Source organism: Amblyomma maculatum, chromosome 1 (genome assembly GCF_055883805.1).
Source record: "Amblyomma maculatum isolate TAMU_Amacu chromosome 1, ASM5588380v1, whole genome shotgun sequence".
Lineage (NCBI taxonomy): Eukaryota > Metazoa > Arthropoda > Arachnida > Ixodida > Ixodidae > Amblyomma > Amblyomma maculatum.
In genome coordinates, this window is record NC_139344.1 from 457,533,818 (window position 1) to 457,560,545 (window position 26,728).

General features: G+C 45.4%; 1 protein-coding gene across 2 annotated transcripts in view; it reads left to right on the top strand.

The window, feature by feature from the left end:
- The window catches only part of LOC146209738 (uncharacterized), a 43,571-nt gene extending 17,605 nt beyond the window's left edge, over positions 1–25,966 (top strand). For both annotated transcript variants that reach the window (XM_084603354.1, XM_084603363.1), the window contains 6 exons: positions 2,358–2,400; positions 7,727–7,826; positions 11,182–11,218; positions 16,663–16,823; positions 20,968–21,088; positions 25,645–25,966. In XM_084603354.1, coding sequence (XP_084459480.1) covers positions 2,358–2,400; positions 7,727–7,826; positions 11,182–11,218; positions 16,663–16,823; positions 20,968–21,088; positions 25,645–25,728 — 546 coding nt within the window. In that variant the 3' untranslated portion in view covers positions 25,729–25,966. The remainder of the gene's footprint in view (positions 1–2,357; positions 2,401–7,726; positions 7,827–11,181; positions 11,219–16,662; positions 16,824–20,967; positions 21,089–25,644) is intronic.
- The last annotated feature ends 762 nt before the right edge of the window (positions 25,967–26,728 follow it).

Here is a 26,728-nt window from a genome sequence, read left to right on the forward strand (position 1 = left end):
TTCGCCTTTTTGGAATCCGGTGTGTGTGTCCGCACGCACACGCAAAGTATGCCTAAGCCTTGCGCTTCTGCTCGCTTGACTCGATGGCCTTTCACACCGTTTTAGTTGGTGTATGTTGTGGGGACCACGCCAGCCACATTTGAAGGCCGCGCCACTTCCCAGCACTCCCTGGGGGGTGGCCCCGACAGGGAGTGCTGGGAAGTGGTGCAGCCTTCAAATGTGGCTGGCGCGGTCCCCACAACATACACCAACTAAAACGGTGTGAAAGGCCATCGAATCAAGCGAGCAGAAGCGCAGAACTTTTCCAGAGCATGGCCGGACTCGAGTAGTGGTGGTGCTGCCTCCATTCGAGTCTGGCAGGGTGAGCAATCCTGTGTCCTCACTGCTCTTTGTTTTGCTGATGCCACATCACAGTTGTTTGATTACGTCATGTTATATACCTCTGTACACGTTTCCATCGAAGAGATGTTACTGGCAGTGGGTTTTGAAAAACTGGGTATTTGCCTGGCTTGTTTTTATAATCAAGTTTCGCAAATGAGCAAAAATGAAATATTAAAAGCAAATTATTAGTAAAACGAGTTGCGACTCGTAGGAACGATGTTTGCAAAACCAGGCTCGTCTGACGTGAATAAATGCTTGGATTCGAGATTACAGATTAGGCTGGAATATATTACGTTTTCAAGCAACTTTCATGAAATCAATATTGTTGACGTTATTCTGTAGTCAGTGGGTTTTGAAAAACTGAGTATTTGCCTGGCTTGTTTTTAAAATCAAGTTAAAATATCTTTGGGATTGTTTGGGAAACATCTCTGTATAACCAGGAAAGCAATCATGTTCCTTCGAACGCTTCAGAAATTGGTGTCTGCACTGCTTTAATAAAAAGCTAATTGCTAAAAGCAAGAAAGCAAACAATTTCGGTCAAAAAACTAGAAAATAAGCCAGGTGGTGTCATGTGCAAGCAAGGTCTCTTATTAGTGATGGAGAGGTGGGAGGTTCCTTGGAACATATTGTTAGCAGTTGCGGTTTTTGCGAGTCAATAAAGTTTGAGAATGCCTGTTGTACAGGAAGGACCTGCATGAAACAGAGTGCAGCTGTCGTATCACTGCTGAACGTTGTAGTAAACTCTCGTTCCGGCCTTCAAGCAGTCAGAAGGAATGTTCGAATTAACCAAAACCTCGGAATATCAGTCTTAAAAAACGGCCCAAAGCAGTTTTCACCACAGTAATTTAGGGTGAAGATTACCTGCACGGTGGCTCCCTGCTTCTGAGATGAAACAGAAGTGAAAATGGCATTTTCTCCGGCCTCTTCAAGTGCTCCACTTTCCTCACACTGTAGGGAAGGTGCCTCTGCACAAAACGACCCTACCGTGTTTTGATGATGCTTTACTGCACAGTTTATGCGGTCAAGCATTTCAAAGAAATGTGCCGTGCGGGGAAACTGCAGTGAAATCTAGAATTCCTGGTGTATTCGGCGCTTTTCGAATATGGATTAACAAGCATATTCAGTTTGTATTCGAGATTCTGCATATTTGCACGCCCCTAGAAATAACTTAATAGGTGGCGATAGAGGAGCAAAGTTCGAATGGAAAGAAAAGGAGAGAGAGAGCATGGAAGGCTACAGGTGGCCAAGTGACTTGGGAGGTTATCGCTGAGGAAATGCTTAGCTGGAAGGTGTCAGAGTGGGGAAAGAGGAGGTTGTGACAAAGACATAGTGTGCATGCAGCCTGAAGGTGGTGTTTAAACTAGAGCTGTGGCAGCTTTCGCACATTAATGCACCGAGTTGGTGAGGCCAGCTGTGCAAATTTTTTGGCTCCTCGGGTTGATGCAGTTTTCTTTTTATAAAACGAGCCAAGTTTCATCATATGCACTGCCTTTTGCAAAGTGAGAATGTGCATCTGGTGTTATTGATTGAGACAGCAATACTAGATGGTGGTGGCACATAATGAAAATCCGGTTTATACCATACTTTTATGAAATTTGTTATATTGTGCTGTGTACTGTGGGCATTGAATTGTGCGCCTTTACAAAGTAGGCGAGGAAACATTTGAAGAGAAGCAGCCATAACCATCTTTTAGCAGGTTTGACTGAATTTTTCTAGAATAAACAGATCTTATCTTCACCTCTTTTGTGTTTAACTTCAAAGCCATACGGACTTTCACGAGGTGTTCAAACCTTGCCAGTGAAAGTCCGGACTGTGGCAGTGTGCACCATCCATCAGCTTGGCGTTCGCGTTTTCAAGAGCGTCCAGCATTTTCGGTCTGCACGATGTATACTACTGTGACTGTGATATCTGTATTCTTTAGAAGTCTCGTCATTCACTGCAGATGTTAATTTTTCTATATTTTTTTTTTAATACAGGAGATTCTCAATATGCCGTACATGGAGGCCCTGGATGCTGGCTGTAAGTGTCTGCAGGGAACAGTTTGTCTTGTGACGCTGTTGCTAAGCACCTAGGTGCACACTGTTTGGAATGAACACCTGCACTGTGTTTTAGCAAACTCAGCACTTCGGGCACGGCTTCATTTCTAAAATTTATAATATTATGTGCATTACATATCAGTGGTGCTCTCTTACAGCTGTCGGTTATGTAACTTTTAGCAGTACTGAAAGTTGGATGTGTTCGTAAAGTTTTATGATTGAAAAGTGCAAAAAAGCAATTTTGATGTGAACGCATGAAGGGGGAGAGAGAGAGAGAGAGAGAAACTTTATTTGCCCCAGATGTCGTGAATTAGGGCAGATGGGTCCTGTGTGGCCCCCAGGTGGCGCCGACATCCTGGGCCCACGAAATGAGTGAAAGTTGTGTGTTCCTGTCTGGCTTGGTAAGGAGTTGGTGCCAGCTTTCCGCAGAGGGAGCTGGCAGGAGGGCCCTTGGGGGCGGGTTATTTACGCATCCCCAGAGGATGTGCGCCTGGGTGGCGGGTTCTCCGTTGTTACAATTTGGACATGCGGGTCGTATTTCCCGTTAGTAATTAGTGATAGCCTGGAGTGGGGGGACTAAGAAATGAGTGTGTCTGTAATCTGCGCAGCAGGGTGGCTTGTGCTCGGTCGAGGTCGGAGTGGGGAGGCGGGAAAAGGCGTCCCGTCTCTTTGTGTAAATTGGTAATTTCGGCGAAAGTCTGGGGGGCTTCAGCGAGTGCGTCTAGATGCGTGAGACTGACCGCCCGGATTGTTAATCCTCGGGCAAGTTGGTCGGCCCCATCGTTTCCAGAGTTGCCCGCGTGGGCGGGTACCCAGACTAGGTTAATTTTGTGGTCGGGAGTGCAGCCGCGCAGGATGCATGCAGCAGGAAGGCAGATGTAGCCTGCCGAGAAATTTAGAATTGCTCTTTTTGAGTCACTAAGGACTGTATGCGTACGCGGGTCAGCGATGGCCAGCGCTATAACTGTTTCTTCCGCTGCGGTGGGGGAGGAGGCACGCACAGTGGCGGCGGAGATAAATGTAGATTGCGGCGTGGTAGCACAGGCCACATATGTTGTTACATCTTGCATTACCGCGTCCACGTATGTTGCTTGTTCATCGGTATGGTAGGTTTCATCGAGTGCCCTGGCTTTGTGTTGACGCCGCGTGTCGTGGCGGCCAGGGAGCATGTTTTTTGGTAGTGGTTTGACAACGAGGCGGCTGTGTACACATGTCGGGAGGGGGGCTGTGAGATGGGGATCGCCTATTGGGTTGACGTTTAACCGGTCAAGAATGAGACGGCCGTGATTTGTCCTGGAGAGGCGATGAAAACACTCCCTATACGCCGACGATATCACCCTCTGGACCAACTCTGGTTCAGACGGGGACATCCAGAGTTCCCTCCGGACAGCCATTGACACTGTCCACACCTATGCACAGGCGAACGGCCTCACATGCTCCCCAATAAAATCGGAGCTGCTTGTCATCCACGACAGGAGAGTGCGCAGACCGGCTCCCGCAGCGCTTGATCTCATCACGCTCCACATCGACACACACCCCTATACCTTCCGTCCAGACCATTCGTGTCCTGGGCATGCTAATACAGAACAATACACAGAACTCCGAAGCAATACAACGCCTCCGCACCACAGCTCACCAAATAATCGGCCTTATTCGCCGCATCTCCACACGTCGTAGAGGCATGATAGAGGATGACCTCTGCCGACTAACACAGGCATTCCTCATTAGCAGGATACAGTGAAAGCTCGTTAATTCGAATCTCGATAATTCGAATTTTCGGATAATTCGAACTACACTACTTGGTCCGGCCAAGCTCCATAGAGATCTGTGTATAAAAAAGCCCGTTAATTCGAACGCGAATCGGTTCCGCTACGGATAATTCGAACTACGCGCCGCCGCGTCTGGGCTGCTTGGCGCACATCAAGCGGGAAAAAAAAGAAAGTAAAGAAACATTTCCGCGCTCGGTTGGCATAATTAGAGGCTGCGCACGTCCAAAACGGGGACAGAATAAGGAACCAGGTAAAACCATGGAAGAGTGGGTAAAACTTAAATGGCGCCATGACCGGCGTGGCGGCCGGCGGCGTTGAAGGGAGGGGACGCGGCCGCGGCAAGGTCAGTGCATGGCCGCGCGGCGGCGGCTGCCTGCTCTCTCTTCTGCGCAACCTCCGTAGCTCGCAACTAAATACTCGTTAATGCCAACCCTATTAATTTGGAAATAGGGATAAGTACTGTCGGCGCGGTCCCAGCCAATGCCCATAAAAGGCTATGATCTCGGATGGGCACTATGGGTTAAACTTTTTTTTTTTTTTTTGCGATATCCACCCATCCTTCCACCCATCACAGTCGCCAACGGAAGCACGCGAGTCAGCCGCGATCATGACACCGGCTTTTAGCACCGTTCGCTCCGATGATTGGAGTGGCAGTAGACGGCGCCGCCCGCCCAAGTCGCTCATAGCATGATAAAGCGAACGTACTGAAAAGGAGGCTTGCACAACCAGATAAGCGCTGGCACTTTGCCAAGTTCGCCTTCCTCTCCCCTGCCCGAGCTAAAGTCAAAAGATAAACACGCCGTTATCGCCGCGCAGCATCTTGGCGCACTGCCAAGAAATGTGTTGTGGACCGTGAAGGTGCAAAACAGGGGGACGCGCTACGACTGACGCCTTTATTATTATTATTACTTATTTTTTTCAGATTCGTAGGCACAAATCGGGGCTGGATGGGTTCATTATGCGAGCGAGTTCGTTACGCGACTAAATACGGCACATTTACCGTAGTACAAACGGTTTTGGTCAGTTTTTTCGAGGCCATTCGATAATTCGAACATCGGATAATTCGAACTTTTTTCCCGGTCCCGTGAAGTTCGAATTAACGAGCTTTTACTGTAGTATACTCCTATCCCTACTATCACCTTTGCCGAAAAGATGTGGAGGCAGTTAACAGCATCATCCGCTCGATAGTACAAGGCTACCCTATGGTTGCCACAATACGCTAGCACACGACACCTCCTCCAACTGGGGATTTACAACACTCTTTCCGAACTTATAGAGGCACACAAGACAGCCCAAATTCATGAAGGGGGAAGATGGGCGTACTTTATCTGAATACCTTTTGCTTATAGCATACCTGCCATTCTGAAGACTGAAGTTTATGAAGCCATCGCTGCCTAGAGTGAGGTAGTAAGGAGGTGCTTGCCAGCTTGTAAAAGCCCGTGCTATCCTTTTCACAGTGCGATGCAGTAGAATGGCAGCTCCGTCGTGCTTAGGATGCTTCACTGCAGAGTCCACACAGTCAAGCATGGCAGTGAAGTGCATAGTTTCAGTGTCGCGCCGTGCAGCGTCTGAAATGGCACAACTGGGCGGTGCGCACGCCCAATTGCAGCCATGCAGGATCATGGGCATCGACAGGGGGTGCAAAAGGGGAACTCCCCCCCCCCCCTTTCCTTTCCACCAGAAGCCTTCAGTTAGCTAGGCTAGGTTCATTACACAACAGTCGGTGCACCCAATGCTGGCTTTTCCACATCGCAGCAGTATCAATAAAAAAAAAAAAACGAGAACGCCAGACCAAAGCCAGCTTTTAAAGAGACTTGAAATTCGCCTCGTCAGGCGGTTACACAGCATACAGCATTACCACTGCCAGCAGGTGCCCAAGGACGCTCAGCCAGCCCGTCCCCATGCGCGCTTAGTCCATTATCTGGGCGCTTTTAGAAAACAGCCCTTGCAGGGTACAGTTTGATAGATCCACTGCTCCTTTAATGCAAGTTCTTTAAATGTGAATTAGCTGTATTTTTGCACGGGATTTTCAATTAGATACTCTGGCTGTTCAGTATAACGAATAATTCAGTATAGTGGGGATTGGCTGTATAAAATGTTAAATGTACTAAGAGAACACAGCTTGGCACTACAATCCAGTTGTACTCAGTCTTTCTTTGCCAATGTAAAATATAACTTTATTTATTTATTATTATTTTATTTATTTGTTTGTTTGTTTGTCTATACCTGAACCACAAAATTTCATTGTTAGTGCTACCATGAAGGACTTGATGCCAGAACATGGCAACATTTTAGGGCTTGTTTATGGCAATACAGTAAAAGCTCGTTAATTCGAACTTCTCGGGAACGATAAAAAAGTTTGAATTATCCGATGTTCGAATTATTGAATGGCCTCGAAAAATTTGACAAGAATCATTTGTATTATGGTAAATGTACTGTATTTAGTCGCGCAACGAACTCTCTCGCGTAATGAATCCACTCAGCCCCGATTTCTGCCTAGGAATCTAAAAAAAAAAAAATAAATAGGCCGTCTGTCGTTTCGCGCTGTCAGGGTCTACAGCATATTTTCTGGCAGTGTGCCAAGATTCTGTGCAGGGATAATGGCGAATGTTTATCTTTACTTTAGCTTCAGCAGAGCAGTGGGGGGGGGGGGGAGCATACTTGGCAAAGTGCCAGCGCTTGTCCGGTTGTGCAAGCCTCCTTTTGAGTAGGTTCGCTTCATGGAGGAAGAAAAATTCCTTCCTCCATGGTTCGCTTGATCATGCTATGAGCAACTGGGGCGGGCGCCCGTCTACTGCCACTCCAAACATTGGAACGCGCAATAGCAGCAAGTAGCTTTTGCTGAAAGCCAGCATCATGATCGCGGCTGACTCGTGCTTTCGTTGACAACTGATGGGTGGAAGGATGGATGGCTATCGCAAAAAAAAACAAACAAAAAAATGGTTTAACCCATAGCGCCTGTCCGCGATCATAGCCTTTAACAAGGCTGGAATTAAAGAGTGTCTAGTTGCAAGCTACAGAGGTTGCGCAGAAGAGAACAGGCAGCCACCGCCATCCCCTTCCTCCTGCACCGCCGCCGCGGCACCATTTAAGTTTGCCCACTCTTCCATGGTTTTACCTGGTACCATCTTCTGTCCCCGTTTTGGACATGCGCAGCCTCTAATTATGCCTTCCTATCGCGGAGGTGTCTCTTTACTTTTTTTTGCCGCGTAATGTGCGCCAAGCCGCCCAGACGCGGCGGCGCGTAATTCTATTTATTCGTAGCGGAACCGACTCTCCTGCGAATTAACGGGCTTTTTTATACACAGATCTCTATAGCCCTTGGCCGGACCAAGTAGTGTAGTTCGAATTGTCCGAAACGATCTTTCACTGTACATAACAGGTAATATTGTTCCCGGTAAAGCGTTTGCCAGAGTTGCCATGTGCAAATCAACTATGTTTCTTTTTGTGCCTGTTTCTACTATACTCGTGTTGCTTTTCCGATTTCTTGCACCTGCTGGCGAATTAATAAACTGTACTCAATCATTGCATTTTGTGCAGTCATCGTTCCGACACCAGAGACTGCCCCTGCCATGGCTACCTTGGCCACCACTCTGGGCGTCCCCACTGCTACTGCAGGCAGCGCATCCCTGCAGCCGCGGTGAGTTTGCCGAGTTTGTTCTTTAAGAGTAATTTACGCTCCAGCTTCATCCTGTGACAACCGCGCTGTGCTCTTACCCATCAGTGAAATTTTGCAGCACCCTCTGGACGACGTTCTTCGGTGAACATTTTTAGTGTGGGCTGTTGGATTGCCCTTTATTCCTATATTGGTACCTTATTACATCTTCAATAAATACCTGTGCACATGTGCTGATTGGCCACAATGCGAGATTCAGTTCTCTCAACGCAATCTTGCAGCTCTTGCCTGAGCAGCGACACCTTGTGTCAAATAGGAGAAATTGTATGGAAACAAATACGAGCAAAATTGAAAGTCCTCTTGTTTTTTTCTGGGGCTCTGTGGATTAGTAACACTTCATTCTTTAATGCTAAAGACGGCTGTTCGAATCCATTTTATCAAATTTTTTAATTCCTCCATTTAATTAAGAATGAGCAAATGATTCCTGATGTTACCTGGGTGTGTGTTTGCCACGTCTCATGTTACATTATGGGATGCTTTCTTAGACTGAAATAACCGTAAAAAAAAAAAGTGAACAGCGCTGATAGGCAACATCCGAATTTAGTGTACAGAAACAATAAAACAGCTCGTAAATCATTTGCCGCTTTCCTTGGGTTGCATTCATAGACTTTTAAACCAAAATCTCTGCCTAGAACAGTGGCCCTGACCGAGAAAGTTGGAGTGCCTTACAGTTGAAAGATGGAATTGCACGGTCCCAATGCAGCAAATGTTCATGCTACTGGCCAGCCCATCACGCCGTGTGCTGCCATCAAAGCAATCTGCGCGTGCATACTAGAGGTGCACACCATGCCGCGCACCACTGTACTGAGTTTCTTTTTCAGTAGAACCTCTGTATAGTGAACTCGGATATAGTGAAGTGAAACTACAGTCTCAGTTCATCTTCCATAGATGGCTGTACAAGTTAAGCAATACACTTAACTTGGCCGAGTTGGTTAACGTTCAGGAAGAATAGTGCAAAGAAAACACGAAGCTGGACAAAAATGACGGACAAGCACTTGTCCTTGTCGTTCTTGTCAGTCTTCTTGTTCTCTTTCTGCTGTTTTGAATCGTGATTACCATACTTCTTTATTTATAGTAAAGGCACTTTTAATAAAAATTTGTTATAGTAAAATGTGTTTGGCCTTGGTGATGTATTTTCCATGAAATGATGTCGTGGCACACGTGCAACCTGGGATCGAAAGGCAAATGTTTCCTTTGTCTTGGAAAAATAACGATAACGAGGCTTTTTTTTTTGTTTTACTGGCTTTATGACCAGGCTTACCAGCTATGAAGAAAAGCCAGCTTTACAAGAGCATTGAAGTCATGAGACAAAGCGTGCGGCGTGTAGGCAACAAAATAAGTAAATATGGCTAAAACGTGGAAAAACGGTGGCAGGCTCATTCAGGAAGTTGGGAGAGCAAAAGTGCAGTGAGAAGATGGAAAGAGAAGAAACAGCCGAAATTTTTGCAGGACAAGCAAAGCAAGAGGCAGCGATGATGATGTTGGATTTTAATGGCGCAAGGGCGTCTCAGGCCAAAGCAAGAGGCAGCGGTGGCGAGAAGTGCAGGTGTGGTGTGTATGGTTTTACCGCACTTGGCTGTGCCACGCTTGTTTCTCAGCTACCGCCTCTTAATTGACAAACAGCGGAAGGTGACGCCACGTTCATTATAGATTTGGTTTCTGCATCAAATTTGACATACATGAAATCAAACTTTATATTTGTAGCCACATTACATTCATTCTAAAGCAGTACTTAAATGAGACGGAAACATAAAACCTGATAATGATAATGAAGAGGCGATCTGGGAAGAATGGAAGGTATTTCAAAATGTTTCTTTCGTAAACTAACCGGACATGTTTAGTAAGTAGCCATTTTACTAGATGCTAGACTAAGCTAGAGATTTTACTGCAGCGTCTTCAGGGCCATGTCATCACCAACAACTGGTATATTAAAAACCCCATGATAGTTGAGATTTTTGCTGGTCAGAGTGAGTTTAGTATAGAGGGGTTCTACTACTTTGGATACATTAGACTGGTGCACATTTGGGGCAACTCCAGGTCAGTTTTAGGTGCCTTCAGATAACTGCTGAACAGCATTTTGGAAACCTTTGACTTGAGGGTGCTGAACTAGTGGGGGAAAATGGAGAGTGGTGTATCAGTAAGGCATTTCAAAATTCTGTTGCAGGTGGGCCTTGGGTTCAATTTGGTTTGGTTTGCTTGCCCAGCCTACACACTGGTGTGTTCTTTGTGGCTGAACGATACGATACTGAACGATAAGTGTTGGACGAGGAAGTCTGAGAGGATGAGGAGAATGGAAGAGTGAAGGTGGAGAATGAGGCGGGGAACTGTGTGTCGTACAGCGATTGACGGCATTTGCTTGCGCGCTGTGAACCAGTCAGTCTGGAGGGAAACACCAATACTAACGCATACTATATAAACCCGCATATATAGCAATTCCTTTCCCAATTATATCATGTCTCATTCCTGCCGCTTATTTCATGCGGAATCGAACAATTTTCAGTTTAAATTCACAGTCCCAACGCTACGAGCATCGTCCTTCCAATGAGAGATATCTAGCATTGGTGTCGACTGACTGTTTAAATGGTTTTTGTTGCAATGCCATTTCACCACGCTGACCTCGTGAGGCACACACAATCAGGAGCAGGCCGAGTACACCTAGCACAATGTGGAGACTGTGAAAGCAGCACACTTGGCATTTTGCACAGGTCTCTGATGTACCTCTCTAGTCATGCTGGACATGCCTTACAGCTGGATTGCGAACGTTTCACCAGCATTCCCAAGGAGCGCATCGACCGCGCTTTCCGAAAACGTGGGATGCCAAACGGATTTAGAAGTGCTGAAGAAGTTACTACGGGAAGATCGCTAAAGCGCCTACTCCAAAAACTCTTTCTGGGCACACACGGCATGCCTGCGCGCAGTGCTAGACTTGAGCAGGCGCGAGCGCGGCGCAGGCTAACCAGCAACTCGTGCTTAACAACAACCAGAGGACCATGTGGCTTCTGCGAATGCTGCGGATAATGTGAGTTCTTCCCTGGCACAGGAAGGTGTATGGTGCTAGCTGCTTTTCAACACCTGGCATGGGGCAGGGTTGATACACAAGTGCAGAGTATGTTTGCCTGACGAGGTAACCGCAAAATGTTATGCAAATAGCTGCTTTTGATAAAGTTTCTTCACTTGCATTATTCACAGATGAAAGCATATTTTTTTCTTCTTTTGCTGTCCAGAGATTATACCTTGTAGTATATGCGGGTTTTTACAGTATTCCGGCTGCATCAATTGCATTGGTCTTTTTTTTTTTTTTTTTTTCATTTAACCGCAGTCTGAAGAAGCTTGCCGTCAGTGCCAAGGCAAAGAGGGTGAGTGCTCTAGATTTTTTACTTTTGCTGTGAAATGGATCTTGCTGCTTGTGACATGTTTACATTGGGAACATCTGTAATCTAAATGGATATTAAGAGTACAGTGCAGTCCACTTAAGATACTGAAAAATCCTGAAGATCAGGTTGTTATAACTGATTATCATTATATCTGATCCGGCGCAAAAAAGAAAAACAAAAAGCACATCCACGTATTTTCCCGTGCATGTAGGCTTGCCTACTTACTAGCGATGAGTAAATCGGGTTGAACAACGGTAATCATCGTAAAAAGCACTAAACACTTTATTACAGTATACATCAATAGCCATAAAATAACCTAAGCATACTTCTCTTCACCATTGTCTTCTTAATAATTTTTCTTTTATTAAACATCCAGTCAAATTTTTGTGGTAAATACCTACCGGGTGGTGATAAAGTTATCGTTATATCTGGTTTATTTTTACAGAGGGCCAATGGGAAAAATGATAAATCTCAAGAATTTGATCGTTATAAGTGATATATCGCTATATCTGGTATCGTTATAAGTGGACTGCACTGTTTGCACATATGTGAAAGTCAATTTAGTGCTTGTGACGCTTGTCTTTACAGTACGTAGTAGTGACCAAGGGATTTAGGGTGAGTCTTACTTTAGTTAAGGGCGGACTGGGTCTTTGCAGCCGAAAATCGGATTTTCAATCTTCTCGTTTTCTCGATTCTGAGATCTTTCCGCAGCTATCTCCGAAGTTTCGTTGAGAAATATTGCCTAATTTGCGTGTTACAGCGTTCCAAAGATGAGAATCTGTGCGTGTGGCCCTTTAAACTGAGGACAAATCGCGCCGAATTCCGATCTCCCTGCAGTTCGAGAAATACGCGATCTGCGGGCATAATCTTGGTGTCGTTCGAAAGATCGCGATTCAGGCCATTCCTATATCTCAGTTGGTGACCATGAGCGAGCCCACCGAAGCAGAAAACAAAGGAACAAAATTGCATGAAACACTCCCTGCTATTGGACTCCCACCACATGTGAGCAAAAGGCGAGCTTTGGTGGGCTGGCGGCGTCGACTGCTCGCGGTCCGGCGCCATTTTGAAAAGGTCTCTCCTTTAGGCCTAGTCGGTCTAGCGCCGTTCCCTCATCGCAACCACAACGCGAAATGCGCAATATTGAGATTCACGCTTCGTTATTAGCCTAAAAAAAAGTAGCGAGAGGAGATAAACGCGCCGGGGACGCTACATCGCCGCATCTGGTTATCTGTAATCAATGGCGAAGCGCCGACGCTCCGCGTCGAGTCCGCGATGGCCTGATAACGGCGTAGCATAGCCGGTCGTGCTCAGTGCAATAGCGAGGAGCGGCACGATCTGCCGCGTACGGAATCGTGAGGGTGCAGATGAGCAAATGCAGCTTTCAACGCCAGGATAGATCGTCCTGTGAGGCAGTGCCGTGACCAGCCGCAGCGGCAGTCGCGAAGCAGTGTCCCGTGTCACGCGGAACTGTTGTGACCGTGCATGGTCCGCGCTTGCGCGCACTATTGTTCGCCTGTGGGCATGGTGTCGATATGTGCTGTTGGTGCAAGGGCTCTAAGTGAGCCTGTTTCCATGAATCTTTTTGTGTGAGCATGCTTTGCTTTGTCGTGACTCTGCAACTGCCAAGTTGGCCCTATCAAGGGAACGTCAAGAAAAATACAAAGAAACGTCGCCCTGTGAGAAATAGCCGGAAGTGCTTTTGTTCAACTGTTCACCGTTCCCGTTGAGAGGCACTATTGTCAAGTGAGGAATGCTTATTGTCCAAAGGAGACGATCGGAGTGACACGTCTGCTGACGTACAGGAGAAGAAAGGAGCACGAGAATTACGGCCATTAGAGGATTTCCCGGGAATGCAGGAAAGAGTTGCAATTGCCGGAAAGGGACAATGCTGGGAGCAGTATTCATGGCACGCACGTACACTTGTGTTTCTGAGAAGGAAATCCACATGCCGGAACCAACATAGCGAATCTTTGCAGAAGAATCGAAATTTACCTCCTCGCCGTTCCTAAGCTCTACCCGACAACAAGTGACCACGCCCGACGAAACAATACTGGACCAGTCAGTGCATCAGACCATCAGTGCAGTGATGTGATCGATTGGTTGAGGGGTGTGCCCTGGAACTGATTGGTCAGCATCTTCAGAGAGGAGCTGGACATAGGGGGGGGGGATTTAAGGACGTTGCAGAGCACGAAATGACGCTTTGAGCCCTGGGTAAACGGCTCATCCAGACGCTTCTCGCTATGAACTCTTAATGCTTGCCCTTTTTTTTTTTCCTTTTTTTTTTTTTTTTCATGTAAATAAGTTTTCTCAAAGTGCCATTCAACCTGCTTGTATATGTTTTACGAACTTCTTCATCAACCCGGAGTCTCTGCACGCTACCAAGTGAGGGCCGGGTCGACTTAGTCCCAGCGTCACGACAGAACATACAGAAGATTGCGCGGAATCCCAAACCTTGTCGAAATAAACTTTCTTCTGAATGCTACGCGGTGCAAGACGAGCAACAGTAGCTTATCACTAGTTGTAGACCGACTGCGTTTACTGCATGAATGTGAGAATGGCGATCGCGCACCAGAACTTGGCACCAACTTTTGCGGAGGTCACGATGCAAACGCACTCGTCTTGGTGGCGGCCTCCGGACCATGCATTCCAATCGCTAGAAATTTCATTCTTTGAGGGCGAATTATATAGATGGTAAATGATGCATTGACATCAGAAGCTAGTCAGAACCCACTTTAATGAGTTACTGTTAGCTTTAGTGCTTCAAAAATTTATCAACACGTTTTTCCTCAATTTCTCAAAATCAAAATATTGAGGACGGTACATGTTTGGAGGTGCGATATCTCTGGTTCTACTTATGATATTGCTATAATTTCTTTTGCACCAGAAAGGTAAACTCATGTACACTGCAAAAGTATAAATGAATTTGTGGTATTTAATGAGGAAAGTTTTTTAAAATTTCATGTTTTCTGGAGTGTCAAGGTGGCTTTTTGGTCTCTGAACTTTGACAAGCTGTAACTTTGGTTGAAATGGAACCAGAAGATTCAATCTTGATTTTTGCATTCTCTTGATTTGATACATCAGTTTTTATTATAACTCCTGTAGTTATACTGACAGCTCACCTCCAAACAAATAACTGTAAAGTACTCAATATCTTCACAACTAAATGGCTTACATAAAATTAATATGCATATTTAAAATCAGCACAAAAAGCTGCATAAATGGTGCAATTTTCATCCAAATCTACCAGTAAATACAAAATAATGTCTTAAGACCAGGGTCCCCCTTAAATGGACATTTCGCATCTGCCCTATTTAACTAATGTGGCGCTTATTTGAAGAAAGAGAAAAATTCCGAGAGCACTGTGGAATTTATACTGCAGAAATGTGAAAGCCTAAGCATTGCTGGTGCACGCGGTGCATCAAGTTTTCTCTCATTATCATTATCAACTAAATACACCATAATTAATATTGCTAATGCTATCATTATCATTGTCACTAATTACATCGTCATTGTCATTCCTACCATTATCCTCATGGTAGGCTAGGAGGATTGTGATGTGAATTTCACAATCCCGTACATGGCGCAGCTGGTTAACGCGCTCAGCTGGAGATCCAATGGATGGAGGGTTAGTTCCCAGTGGAGAAAGGATATTTATTTTAGTGACGACGTCATTTGATTGACAGCTATAGTGTGACTGAACGCCGACACTATGAGCCATTAACAGCTTTCGCTTTAAAAAGGGGGAACAAAGGTAGCGCTACTAAGACTGCTTTTGATGGTAACTTGTGCCAAACTTTGCAGGCACCTCTTTGCTATGAGGTAAGTGCTGCTTCCAATCTCTCAGTGGTAAGCAAGGCAAGCGAAGTTAAATGGTCAATAGGTAATCGTATTCAGCCCCTCAAGCCGTTATTTTTCAATAGGTAAGCTTATCTGTGGCCTATAGCCAAGTGTACGTTGCACCTACGCTAGTAACGCGCTTCTTGCAGCGACATGCCGCCCGTTAGGCTGTTAGGCTGTAGTTGGTTAAACAGGGGCACCGAAGGCGACCTTCGAGATGACCTCATGTTCACCTCATCACCCAGTTTCACAGGGATGGCACTTGCAAGTAGGTGCCAAAGACCTTTCCAATTGGCCAGTGTCCATGCACAGGAACTGGTTGAAATAAGAAGATAAGAAAGGCACTACTTGCCGGGCACAGTACTGTCCGATATATCAAGATAACTGCCTAAGACCAATCTTTTACACTGTGACTTTCTGATACTTTTACACAGGATTTTGAAGATACCTGTGTGTTCGATGTATCCAATAATTCAATATATCAGGGGTCAGCTGTGTTGGTATCGCGAGAGTTTTTATACATCAGGAAGCTTTGTGGATAGAAAAATTGTGCATGTGAAGCATATTCAAATATCAAAAAAGAGTGCAAATCAAATATTGTCTTTTTCCAGTATACACAAAGCTAAATTGCAAATTAAATATTATAATCATAGCCAGAAGAAGGTATTACTTGAAGTTTGCTAGCATTAAATTTTTGGCGCAAAGCGAATATGAATATAACAAAGTGGTCAAATTGTTTTTCTCACCCATCATTAGCATGGTTTTCAAGCCTACCAGGTATTAAATAAGGAAATGGGAAGCATATATAGTAGCAATAGCAAAAGCATTTGGCACTGAAGACTGTTTACGTGCGAGAATGTGGAAGCTTTTCGTGTCTTAAACAGTCTTGTGGTAGAGCATCCGCCTCGTATTCGGGAGGTACCAGGTTCGATCCCTGGTGCCGCCGGGTACCCACCGGCTTTTCTGGTGCTCGGCTCCTTGGGGTGAAATGTTTGGGAAAGGGGTCATAGGTCTCAAATAAGAAGGGCCACATAATGGGCTTTTGCCGCACAAGGCAGATTTATTGTTGTCTGATGGCGGAACTGATCACTGCCACATCGGAGCGACTATTACTATTAGCAACTATCGGAGTTGAAGAACTGTATCGTACTGTTGCTGCTCCCAGGAAATTTGAGTGAGTGACAAGCAGTCTTTATCACATTTTGTTTTCATTAATGAACACAGTTTTCTTGCAACTTTGTATTTATTGATGCTGTGGTCATGCTTCCAAGACCTTAACAAGGTGAATATAAATCAAAATAAAAAGCTAAGTGTACAAAGTACAGCGCTACGAAACTTATAGCACATGAGGTCACTTGCTACATGGAAATGCAATTGCAAATAGCATATTTACGGTTTTTGCTGTTTTTTTTTTTTTTACTGCTTTCATTATTGCTCCTTGAGACATGTGGGGTCAGAAGTATTTCCAGTGGTGCGTCACTTGCTTTTTCCCCCCTTACTGCTTATGTGCCGTTCCTCATCGGCCAGAATGATGATCTAGCTCAGCTGGTGTGCAGTACATTAGTTGACCTGCACAATCTGTTGTGCAGGCACCCAGCCACCGTGGCTCAGGGAGCAAGAAGAAAATCTCTGACGAGCCATCCGATCCCAAGCCGAGGAAGATGATGCGCAAGGCGAGCATGCACACGCCGGCCATGACCCGCCGCACGGCTGCCAAGCTTCCAGTCGTCACCCCCAAGTTTGACATCCGGTGAGTGCCTTTCGTCTGCTTCCAGTTTCGAAGAAAAAGCCAGAAGTTCTCCCTCTCTCTCTTCTTTCCCCGAAATTCTTTATAGAGGTCTGCAGAAGATAAGACAGGGCCTACACTGTTTTCTTCCTTTCTTTCTGCCTCCCCATTTGCCAACTTTGAAGGTGACAGCGTAGGGTACAGTGGAGGGAGGTGGGGGGAATGGGGAGAGTGAGTAACCTGGTGTCAGTTTTTTGTTAACTTGCTACTGTATTAAGCTAGAGGTCATCTTGTGGGCACCACAGGAGAACAAGCAGTTTGAAAGCCCACACATTCAAGGGACAAGTCTGCTATAGTTTTATGTATTGTTCCTATGGGCAGTTTCCTTTTGTTCATCCTTTTTCATGGCATAGTGGCCATACGTTTAGGCACTTTAAGTTGTGGTAGCATAAGGATGATATTGACAAATATATCGTATTTACTCTCGTATAACCCTCCCTTGCATATAGCTCACACCCTTAACTTTGAACTCCACGAAAAAAGAAAAAATTGTCCTTACATATAACCTGCACATTTATTTGAAAAAAAAAAAAAAAAAATCACTGGAAAGATACAACTGCACACTTGGTGATCATTTCGTTTTCATAAAGTTTGTCCAAACGACCGCACAACGGCACTGGTTATCCGATTCTCAATTGTCGCCGCTCTTACTGGTACCATCTGAGGCTTCACTGCCACTCTCAAAGACGTAGTCATCCTCAGAACTATCCAAGTTGTTACTGATGGCACATTTTTGAAGCTCTTGCACACCAACTTGGCTTGTGGTGCTTTCCACGCTTCCACGATCCGCTTGCAGAGCAGTGGAATATCAGGCCTATGCATGCATCCCGTCAGCGTGAGGGCGTAAAAACTGTCTGCCAGCTGACAGCATGGACATCATGCCGCCAGGTATCACACACAATGAGGTCAGTGCCGGTCTCTGTGAGGTCAGCCTCCACCACATCGGTACAGTGGCCTCTGAAGGAATCCAGAGCGAGCATCGACCGGCGTGCCAGTAATCTTCAATCAGCAATCTTGGGTCTTTATTTCCAGATTACTCGTATCCAGTCACTGACTAGGCCACTGTTCATTCAGGAATATTCTCTTCCGCACGAAAAATGATTCCTGGGAGCAATGGTATGCTTGGCAGCATCTTGCATTCGAATATCGCATGCGGATGCAGTTCCGTCCAGTCAACCAAAGCACAGATTACTGTGCAGCGCAGCTCGACACTTCCGCCGGTCAGCACGTTGACTGATTTGGAACCCTTTTTTTTTCCATAGTCATGTCTATCAGCATCTTATGGTACACTGGGGTCTGACTGGTATTTTCCGCCTGAGAAAGCAAATAGCTTGGCTCCTTTTGAAATCCGATGTCATATCGTTGAAAGCTCAAGAATTTTTTCTTGGTTTCAGTACAGTATTGCAGCTATTTTCATCGACAACTTAGTGATCCATAGTAAACAACTAAATCAGCCTATCAAGTACCTCTGTCTCTCCCTTTTTGTGAACAAAGTCCAAAAGTAGAGTCAGAAAAAGTCACAGCCCTTCTTGATCTCATCTCAATGGCCTCTCTTAAACCCTATCAAAAGTTGAATTGTTGGCGTTGCTCTTCCGGCCTTTTTATACGGTTCCTCCTATACACTTATGGTTAAACAGGAAGCTTGTTTCCTTGACATGTATATACGGATTAAGGTTAAATGCACCTTCCATCTTCCTCTTTGTTTCCCCAGTTCCCACTTTCATTTTTAAGCTGTTCGATCTTGTTCTTGAGCCCCACTATCGGCACCTCAGCGAAGTGTTTGATGTACCGAAGGGAACCACTGACCTAAAATTCGTTCAGGTGGCACTGAAGTGAGGCGCCAATAAACTGTGTCAGAACTATATCTCCCGGTATGAAAACAAAGATCTTTTTCCGCACCAATACCGGGCTCTGGCTAACACCTGGTTAGGCTACAGTTCCAAACTCCTTCAAGATGGGGATATCAAAGTCCTTCACCTTAGAATCAATCCATATCCGACGAAATCCTTAACTGAGAAGCACAGTTCTGATCCTCAAGCTCACCTCTGCCGGCGATGCTGCCTCTGAAAGGAAATCGCATTCCATATCCTACAGGAATGCAATTCCATTGGCCTCCCCAGGAAGGAAAGGCATGAATTCATCGCAAAGCAGGTGGCACGGTTGGTGCACGAGAAGCTTCCAAATGCTGCTGTCCATGAAGAGCCTGTTTTCATGACTACTACAGGCAACCATCTCAAACCGCGAATATCACACGTGTAAAATGCATTGCCATGGTTTCCAGGTGCATCACTCAATGCTTATAGGACACATCATCGGTGCTTCGGACACATGAGCCAGTCTTCAGATTGCAAAATGCTCGCTTGTCCCAGCTCATTATTTCAAGTCTCTTTTTTTTCTTCCTCCAGTCGCGAATGTGTGACTCGTTGACATCGTGTTGTTTTCCTGCAGCTCTGTTGCAGACTTCTTCGGCAGTGGCTATAATTGTTATTTTCTCTTTCGCTGTGAAAGACTGCCGCTGAGTTGCACTCGTGGTGCCAAAATAAAGCACGCCAACCGTGCAAACTGGGCTGACTGGGTGTTGAAACAGCACCTGACAGAAGGCCCAACAACCGCTGGCTAAACAAAGCTTGACCAATGACATGGAGAATGAACAGATTATGCTCTGGATGAGGATTTGGCTATGCCTTTTGTTGGTATCTTATCGGCTTGACAAGTGTTGTTGACGATGGGAATGGCGGGCTACCACAGGAAGCCCATACCCCTCCCTTTTAAATACATTTTTTTAAATTTTGGTGCGGGTTATATGTGAGTAAATAAGGTAAGTGCCACTGCTGTTGTTTTTTACTGCTGGCTGGGCTGGAAGCTTTTGTGTGTTTTGAGATAAGCACAGTGCTAGACTTTTGAAAAAATTTTTTATCAAATTCGAAGCAAAGAAGCAGCTCAAAATCAACAGTTGATTGCTTTGGAGTGATACTTTGAGCCAGAAGCACCCTGGCAGCACCTGCTTTGAGGAGTTTCCTAAGCGGGCAGTCTCGCTTATCCTCCACGTGTTCCTGTGTTATCGTATTGTACAAACAAGTAAATGTGCACTTGGCATGCCCGTGAAGATGTTTTCTAACATGAGTAGAGGCTAGATTGTAGAGCGTCAGTTGTAAAGGGTGTTGCAATGCTTTATGGGAACTGTAAAATGCTTGTATCAATTCAACTGCTTGTTCATTCGCACTGAAATTTGGCGCACAGATGGCATGCAGCCGTCTACTGCTTTCAAAGCTAATTTTGATCTTGTACTTGTCTGATTTGATTAGAATTAATTGGAAACCCATGTTGGCTGCAGCATCACAAACCCAAAAGAAACTGCTTTCGTGTAAATGGCGCCGTCTGTTGAATATCCGCAAAATGTCGCAGTGACAGTACGGGTGAGTTGAGCATCTTATTTGTACATGCTTTCTCGACTTCTTTAACAATTTAATGAGTGCAGACTTTTTTTGTTGACTTTCGGTGCACTTAGTTCTATGTTTTCTGCACTCAAATGACAAACTCAACTCACCCGTTCTCTTTCTGCTATGTTCCACGTATATTTACCAGACGGCACCACCAGTATCACCTACGCAAAAGCAGCTTGTTAAAATTGTCGTAACGTGGCAGTTAGGTGACTCCTCTATAAAACTTCACGCTCAGCTACACAGCTTGCTGTTGGCATTGATATTGTCATCGAAAGCAACCAAGTTTGCAGATAGCTTGCCAGCTAATATTGTGATGGCTTGATTGTCCCTTTATTCTACCTTTGACCAGAATCTAGGATGTAGACCCTTGGTATATAGTGGTTAAACAACAGAGGGAGTCCTCACCTTTTAAGCACTTTGACAATTTGCCCACAATACCACAGAAAAGAATCTCCGTCGGTCGTCTGGATGTAAACCTTGATTCTATTTCTTCAGTGTGATCATATGAGTAAAGATTGGCTGCTTGGTGGGCAGGATTATGTCTGGAAATTCAGCGCTGTTGCTCCAAACCGATACAACAAAGTGCTAAAGTATTAACTTCTCTAAACTTCTCCAGAGTGAATTTTTTACCAGTCTCTTTCTTTTTCTTGTCTTTGTGAGTGCAGGAAGAGGCCAGCGACAGCACGGAAGCCACGCCAGGGGGAGACACTGCTGTCACTGTCGGGTAGTCCGGTCAACACCAAGCCCGTGGAGGCTCCCATCCACGTTCACATCAGCAGTGGAAAGGTGGGTGGATGTCACTGTGTCCGGCGGTCTCTTGGGTATCGAGTGACATGTATGCATCATTCTGCAGCTGTGCAGGTACAGTCGAACCCGGATATATCGAATTTTGGTTATATCGAACTCACAGAATATCCCCTTGAAAATCCTATGTAAAAGTATAGGAAAGCCGCGTCATATATCGAACTCAATTTCACCAGTCGTTCAATATATCGAACTCCGCACCACGCACTGGAAAGTGTGCCTTTCCCAAAGACGATCGCATCACCCTCGGCCGTTTACCGCGTGATGTTTTCAAGCCGCGCGCGGAAGTAATGAGAGGGGACAGTTCGGCTAGGGCAGCGCTGCACTCATTCCCTAAAGGCGCGCGCATTTGCGGTTATCGTTTCCCGCGCGCCAGCACGTGACGTTTGCAAGCCATGTGCGTGAATGAACCGGAGAGAACCGGTGGGAACGAGTGGGGAAAAACACGACAGAGCGAAGCGCAAGGGTGTGCCCATTCTTTTGCCGAGCTATCTCTCTCCTTTCCCCTTTCCCGGCCTTCGTTCGCAGTAGCACCAAGGTATATGCATGCGCCAAGCCAGCTCAGCCCGTTTTCAGACAGAACGTCTGACGCTTTCCCCAGCGTGTGTTGCGAACCCTTTGTGCACAGCGGCTGACGTGGCTATGGCGCCTGCGGAAGTTAACAAGTGGCAGATTATTTATTTGTTTTTTTTCGAAAGTAGTCTATTTTTATCGTTGGGCTGTACGCGCGGCGTAGCGTAAGATATGGCTTTACGAAGAGGCTTTATTTTTTCTTTTTTTGCGGGAGTCGTTTATTCTTGCATGTATGAATTAACGAAAGCACGCGGTCAGCTGCGATCATGACACCGGCTTTTAGCATTTTTCGCTTCAAACAGCATTTGCAGCTACTGTATCACGCTTTCCAATATTTTGTGGCAGTGGACTACGCCCGCCCCAAGCGTGGCGGGATAAATCGAATCAGGCTTGTGCAATCAAGCCATCACGGGCAGTCTGCCATGTTCGCTCCCCGTTGCCGCGGGAGCTATAAAAAGATAAACACGCCCCGACGTTATCGCTTCGCAGCATCTTGGCACGCTGCCAAGAAATGAGCTGTGGATGAGAGGACCGCGACATGCAAGCGAAAATGCTGGCGATTTAGAAACCTTGTTTCGAGCTGCCGCGGTGGCTGGAACAGCAGAGGGACGCAGTTAAATTTTTTGCTTTGTGGCTCGTCGCTGGGATCGCTTAATTGCTTGCATGTGAGCGAGCTGGCCTTAACGCTTTTTTTTTCCCCAAAATTCTCGAGTGCAAAAGTGAAGGGTGGGTTCATTATGCGAGTGAGTTTATTACGCGACAAATGCGGTATCGTTTTTTTTTTTTTCGCATCGTAAGTGCTGTCCCAAGCCGATTTCTATATATCCAATTATCGCTATATCGAACTATTTTGCGATCCCCTTAGAGTTCGATATGTCCGAGTTCGACTGTAATAATATTGACTCAAGCAGAGCAATACAAGCAGGCACATGAACAGCCAGTGGTACCCAGCCAGAATGTTGAACGTGATAATGCTTTTGCAGCAGCACGGTTTTTATGCTGGGACTGCTCAAATTGCATGGGGCAATGCAGTAAAATGTCGTTAGTTTGATTCCTGTTAATTCCAAAATTTGGATAATTAGAGTATTCAAGGGTCGCATCATTGAAGGACCTTGAAGAAAAAAAAAAATCAGTAATGCTTGTATTGCGTTGAATTCATTTGGCAAAAGGCTGCAGAATCGTCGGCTAATCCACACGACACGGACAATTTTTCACGTTTCCAGCAATACTTTTCCGTGCAGACTGTCAGTGCAATTGAAGAAGAACAGCTCTAGCGTAATTACTTCCCATAGCATTCTTCACACCTCGACGTTGCCTCCCCACATGCTTCTGCGTCATGTGTGAAAAGGCTTCACGTAACAGCAAACGGCACATGACAAGCGTGCCCTTTCGGCAAGTTAAGCAAAGGAAGAACCACACTAGTGGAAACAAAAGAAACACGCAGCATCACCAATCACGGTCTGAAGCATAGCCCGACTCATTTGACTTTCTGATGTGCAGCCTTGAACTGGCGCAAAGCTTGTAAAAGCAAAACTGAAACTGTGGTGCTTTACCAAAGCCAAATGTTAGGTTATCCTTGGGATTGAGGCTGTCTGTCTGATTCATGCATGCCGTGGCGGGCACATGAAAGGTGTATGGGTGACTGTGTACCATTCAGTCTAGGCTCACAAAATGTATTGATGATCATTAGCCGTGCCGGTCATACTTGGGCATGTGCTTCCTTAGAGAGGCCGCTTAATTTAAAATGTGCTAATCCAGTAGTATGCAAACTAGTGAGTCCATAGGCCTGCCTGGGTATTGGCAGGGCCTACACTGGCTTTTCCAATTATCCGGACTTCTGGGTTAGTGGCAGTCAAATTAATCCTTTTATGGACGCATTTTATTTTTAGGAAATAGCACCACAATGGTATTATTTTTTTTTATTTAGGGAAGTGGTAAGTTAATTTGTGTAGAGCATAAAAACAAAGTATATTTCTTTCATATAGCCTTCTTTATTACACATACAGTCGAACCCGGATATATTAATAATTCAATATACAAAAATGAGCTTGGAGATGCCGCTTGCGATCGGGAAAAATGATACCGTATTTGGCCGCGTAATCAACCCAACCTCCATTTTCGGCTTTGAGAATTTGCAGGAAAGAAAAGGAAGTGTTCCTTCTGTTTCGGCCGTTGCATTCACAGCTCATTTATTGACAATGCGCCAAGATGCTGCTCAGCGATAAGTGGAAGTGCTGGCTATTAGAAACCCAGCACCTTCATATTGTATAAAGAAATGCTGCAATGCATGGCTGGTACTAATACCAATTCGGCTGCTAAAGGTAAGTGTTGTTAGAACTGGGGAGGTTACATGCGTGGATCCTGCAATGCCATGTAGCAGTTCTTAAGCCCGGTACATTTTTGGAACTGCAAACTGGATGGCTCTGTCGCACAATTCAGTAAGGGAAGCCAGGATCGTAGCACTCAATGGCAGGCGGCAGATAGCACAACAGAACCCTCAGAAATTCTCTCTTCTACCGTGAGTTGCTGCGGCAACTTGTGAATCTTGCAGACAGACTTGAGGCTATCACTGCTTCTTCCACCTCTTGTGGCACAATGCCCGAAACAGAAATTAACCAAAATAAACTGACTCCATAGGTCAGTGACATTCTGATGCTCCATAACCTCTGTTAGGCTGCTCACTTTGGAAAATTTTTCCACTTTAGGTTCTCTGAAGGGGCAGTCACTCTCTAAGTAGGCAGGTACTTCATTTTGCCCCATCCACTCTAATTATTTGTCAGATTTTGACGCTGACAAATATGCTGAGGTTTCCCTGCACTGAATGATGCAGTTTCTTTAGTTTTTCCATCTGCTGGAATCTGGTCATGGTGCATGCACTACATTGCACGCACCTTTTTGACATTTTCCACAGCTTCATGGGCACTGCACACAATATGCAGATGTTCTTCCAAGTATGTGCAGATTCCATAGTTTTGCATGCTTAGTCATTTGTGCACAGGCCTCAATACCAAAGAGCTCATCGTTCATATTTCATTTCTTGGTGTCATTCTTCTTTTCTTTTGATATTCCAGGTGGGCAGCCGCAACAGAATAGCAGCACTAGATAGGTTGCATGTCGTGGCTCACATTACTGTTTACAGCGCTCTCCATTGTAGCTTTGCAACCCAAATATTGAAGACGACGCCCTGAAGCATGTTTAATTCTTGAAAGGGACAGGCCTAAAGCAGGCAGAGCTTTTCATTCTGCTACGAGAGTCGTCAGTAGGGCTATTTTTTTTTTTTAACTAGACCTACTCCAGTACAGGAAAACTCCCATCCCTTCTGTGCAGTTTTGGTACACTGATGTGGCTAGCGTAGATAAAAAATGACCCCGTGGCTCGTAAAGGAATGAGATAAGCCAGTGAAGCAAAGAGGAAAGAAGTGGGTTGCAGAGAGTGTAACATGGGGGGAGAAAGGCAAGCAGATGGGGTGCATTTCAGGTCACGTCATCAGTTGCAATGAGAGTTTCCCTGTCCGTCATGTGATCTGACGAAGCAGGAAATAAACCCGAACACTCTAATAACGAGTAGCAATACCTGTCAGTGCAATAGCTGCGAATGCCACAGAGGGATACTGGGTCTTTCAGGCGCATGGTCCTTTGCAGCATGCACACGATTGCGAATGGAATCATCAAGGCCTCCTATAGGTAAAGTAGTTCGTGCAATGGCTGCTGAGGGGAGGCATCGCAAACATAGTGCCAGTGTTTGTGCTTGTCTTGCTTCCCTAGCCTACATTCTACCTCGTTACCGTTACTTAAACACTTATTGCGAGTGGTAAAGTACTTGCAAGGCTTTTGTCCTGCCTCCCCTCACTCACACATTTTTTTTACTTCATTTTTTGGATTCGGGTTGTTTCTTTGCCTGTTTTATTTTGTATTTCTTTCAATGCACCTTTCTACTTGTAACATGCTGCGGCTGTGTTTGTTCAGGTGGTGAAACTAATGGCTGACCCAAACAGCCACTCATCGGTGCAGAAGCTGTGCAAAGCCATTACGGAGCTGTGCAAGAAATGACTGGAAGAAATTTCTGAAGACTTTGCCAGTGGACTGCCTTCCACAACTTACAGTTCAGACTGCCATTTTTTGGGGTTTCAATTTGTATACGCATTTGTGCCTAACATTGTTACCATTGCTCAAGGTACATTTAGTCAGTGGGACAAAAAAAAATTGAGCAGATGTTTTTAACTTCTTTTACTCTTGGACAGTGCAGTTTGTGCTACCTCACTGCCGCAATAAAGCCCGAGAAAGAACACTTTCTGTTCTCTCATTTTGGTGATCTGGCATTTGCAAGTAGAAAAGTGCTTTTTGTGGTAAGGATACGCATGAGACGGAAGACCTTCAAAACCTGAAATGATTTGCCATTCCTATTTGTTACTGCTTTCAATTAGCATCCCATGTTTACTGTTCAGTGTATTCAAAATTTTTGCAGAATATCTTTGCTGTTTCAAACTCGAGGCCAAGCAGCATTTCGCGCTTGTCTCATTAACCTGTTCTTTCTGCCTAAAGCTGGAGCATGTGGCAAAATTGCATGATCATTAGTGCTGTATCTTGCATTTCACTGCTCACGGGATGAGCACAAACATGCAACAAAATGATGCTGCTCTTTGAGTCTGCTGTGTAACAACAATGCCTGACATCTGCTTCTGAATGTATTCGATTGGTATAGGCTCACGGCTTTCGGCTTTGCTACGGTATGTGTTACAACAGATATAAAGGTGTTGACTACGTTTCAGGGTTTACACAATGTAACAAATGCAAGAAATCACCCAAGGCCAGGCACTTTTATTTATAAGCATGCAAAAATATGAGGCCTAGTTCTAGAGCACTTAACTCGCTGACCATGCAAGCTTCATGCAAAGTGGAGCTCTTACAATAATTTGCGTGGGACTGAGCTCGGGCACATGACTGAGCTCACAATCTGAACTCGAAATCGGGATAAACAAAAATAAAGCCATGTACCTGCGAAAAGGAAGGCAACTGTGTGCTGTGCGATGCCAGTGCATGTTGAAATTTC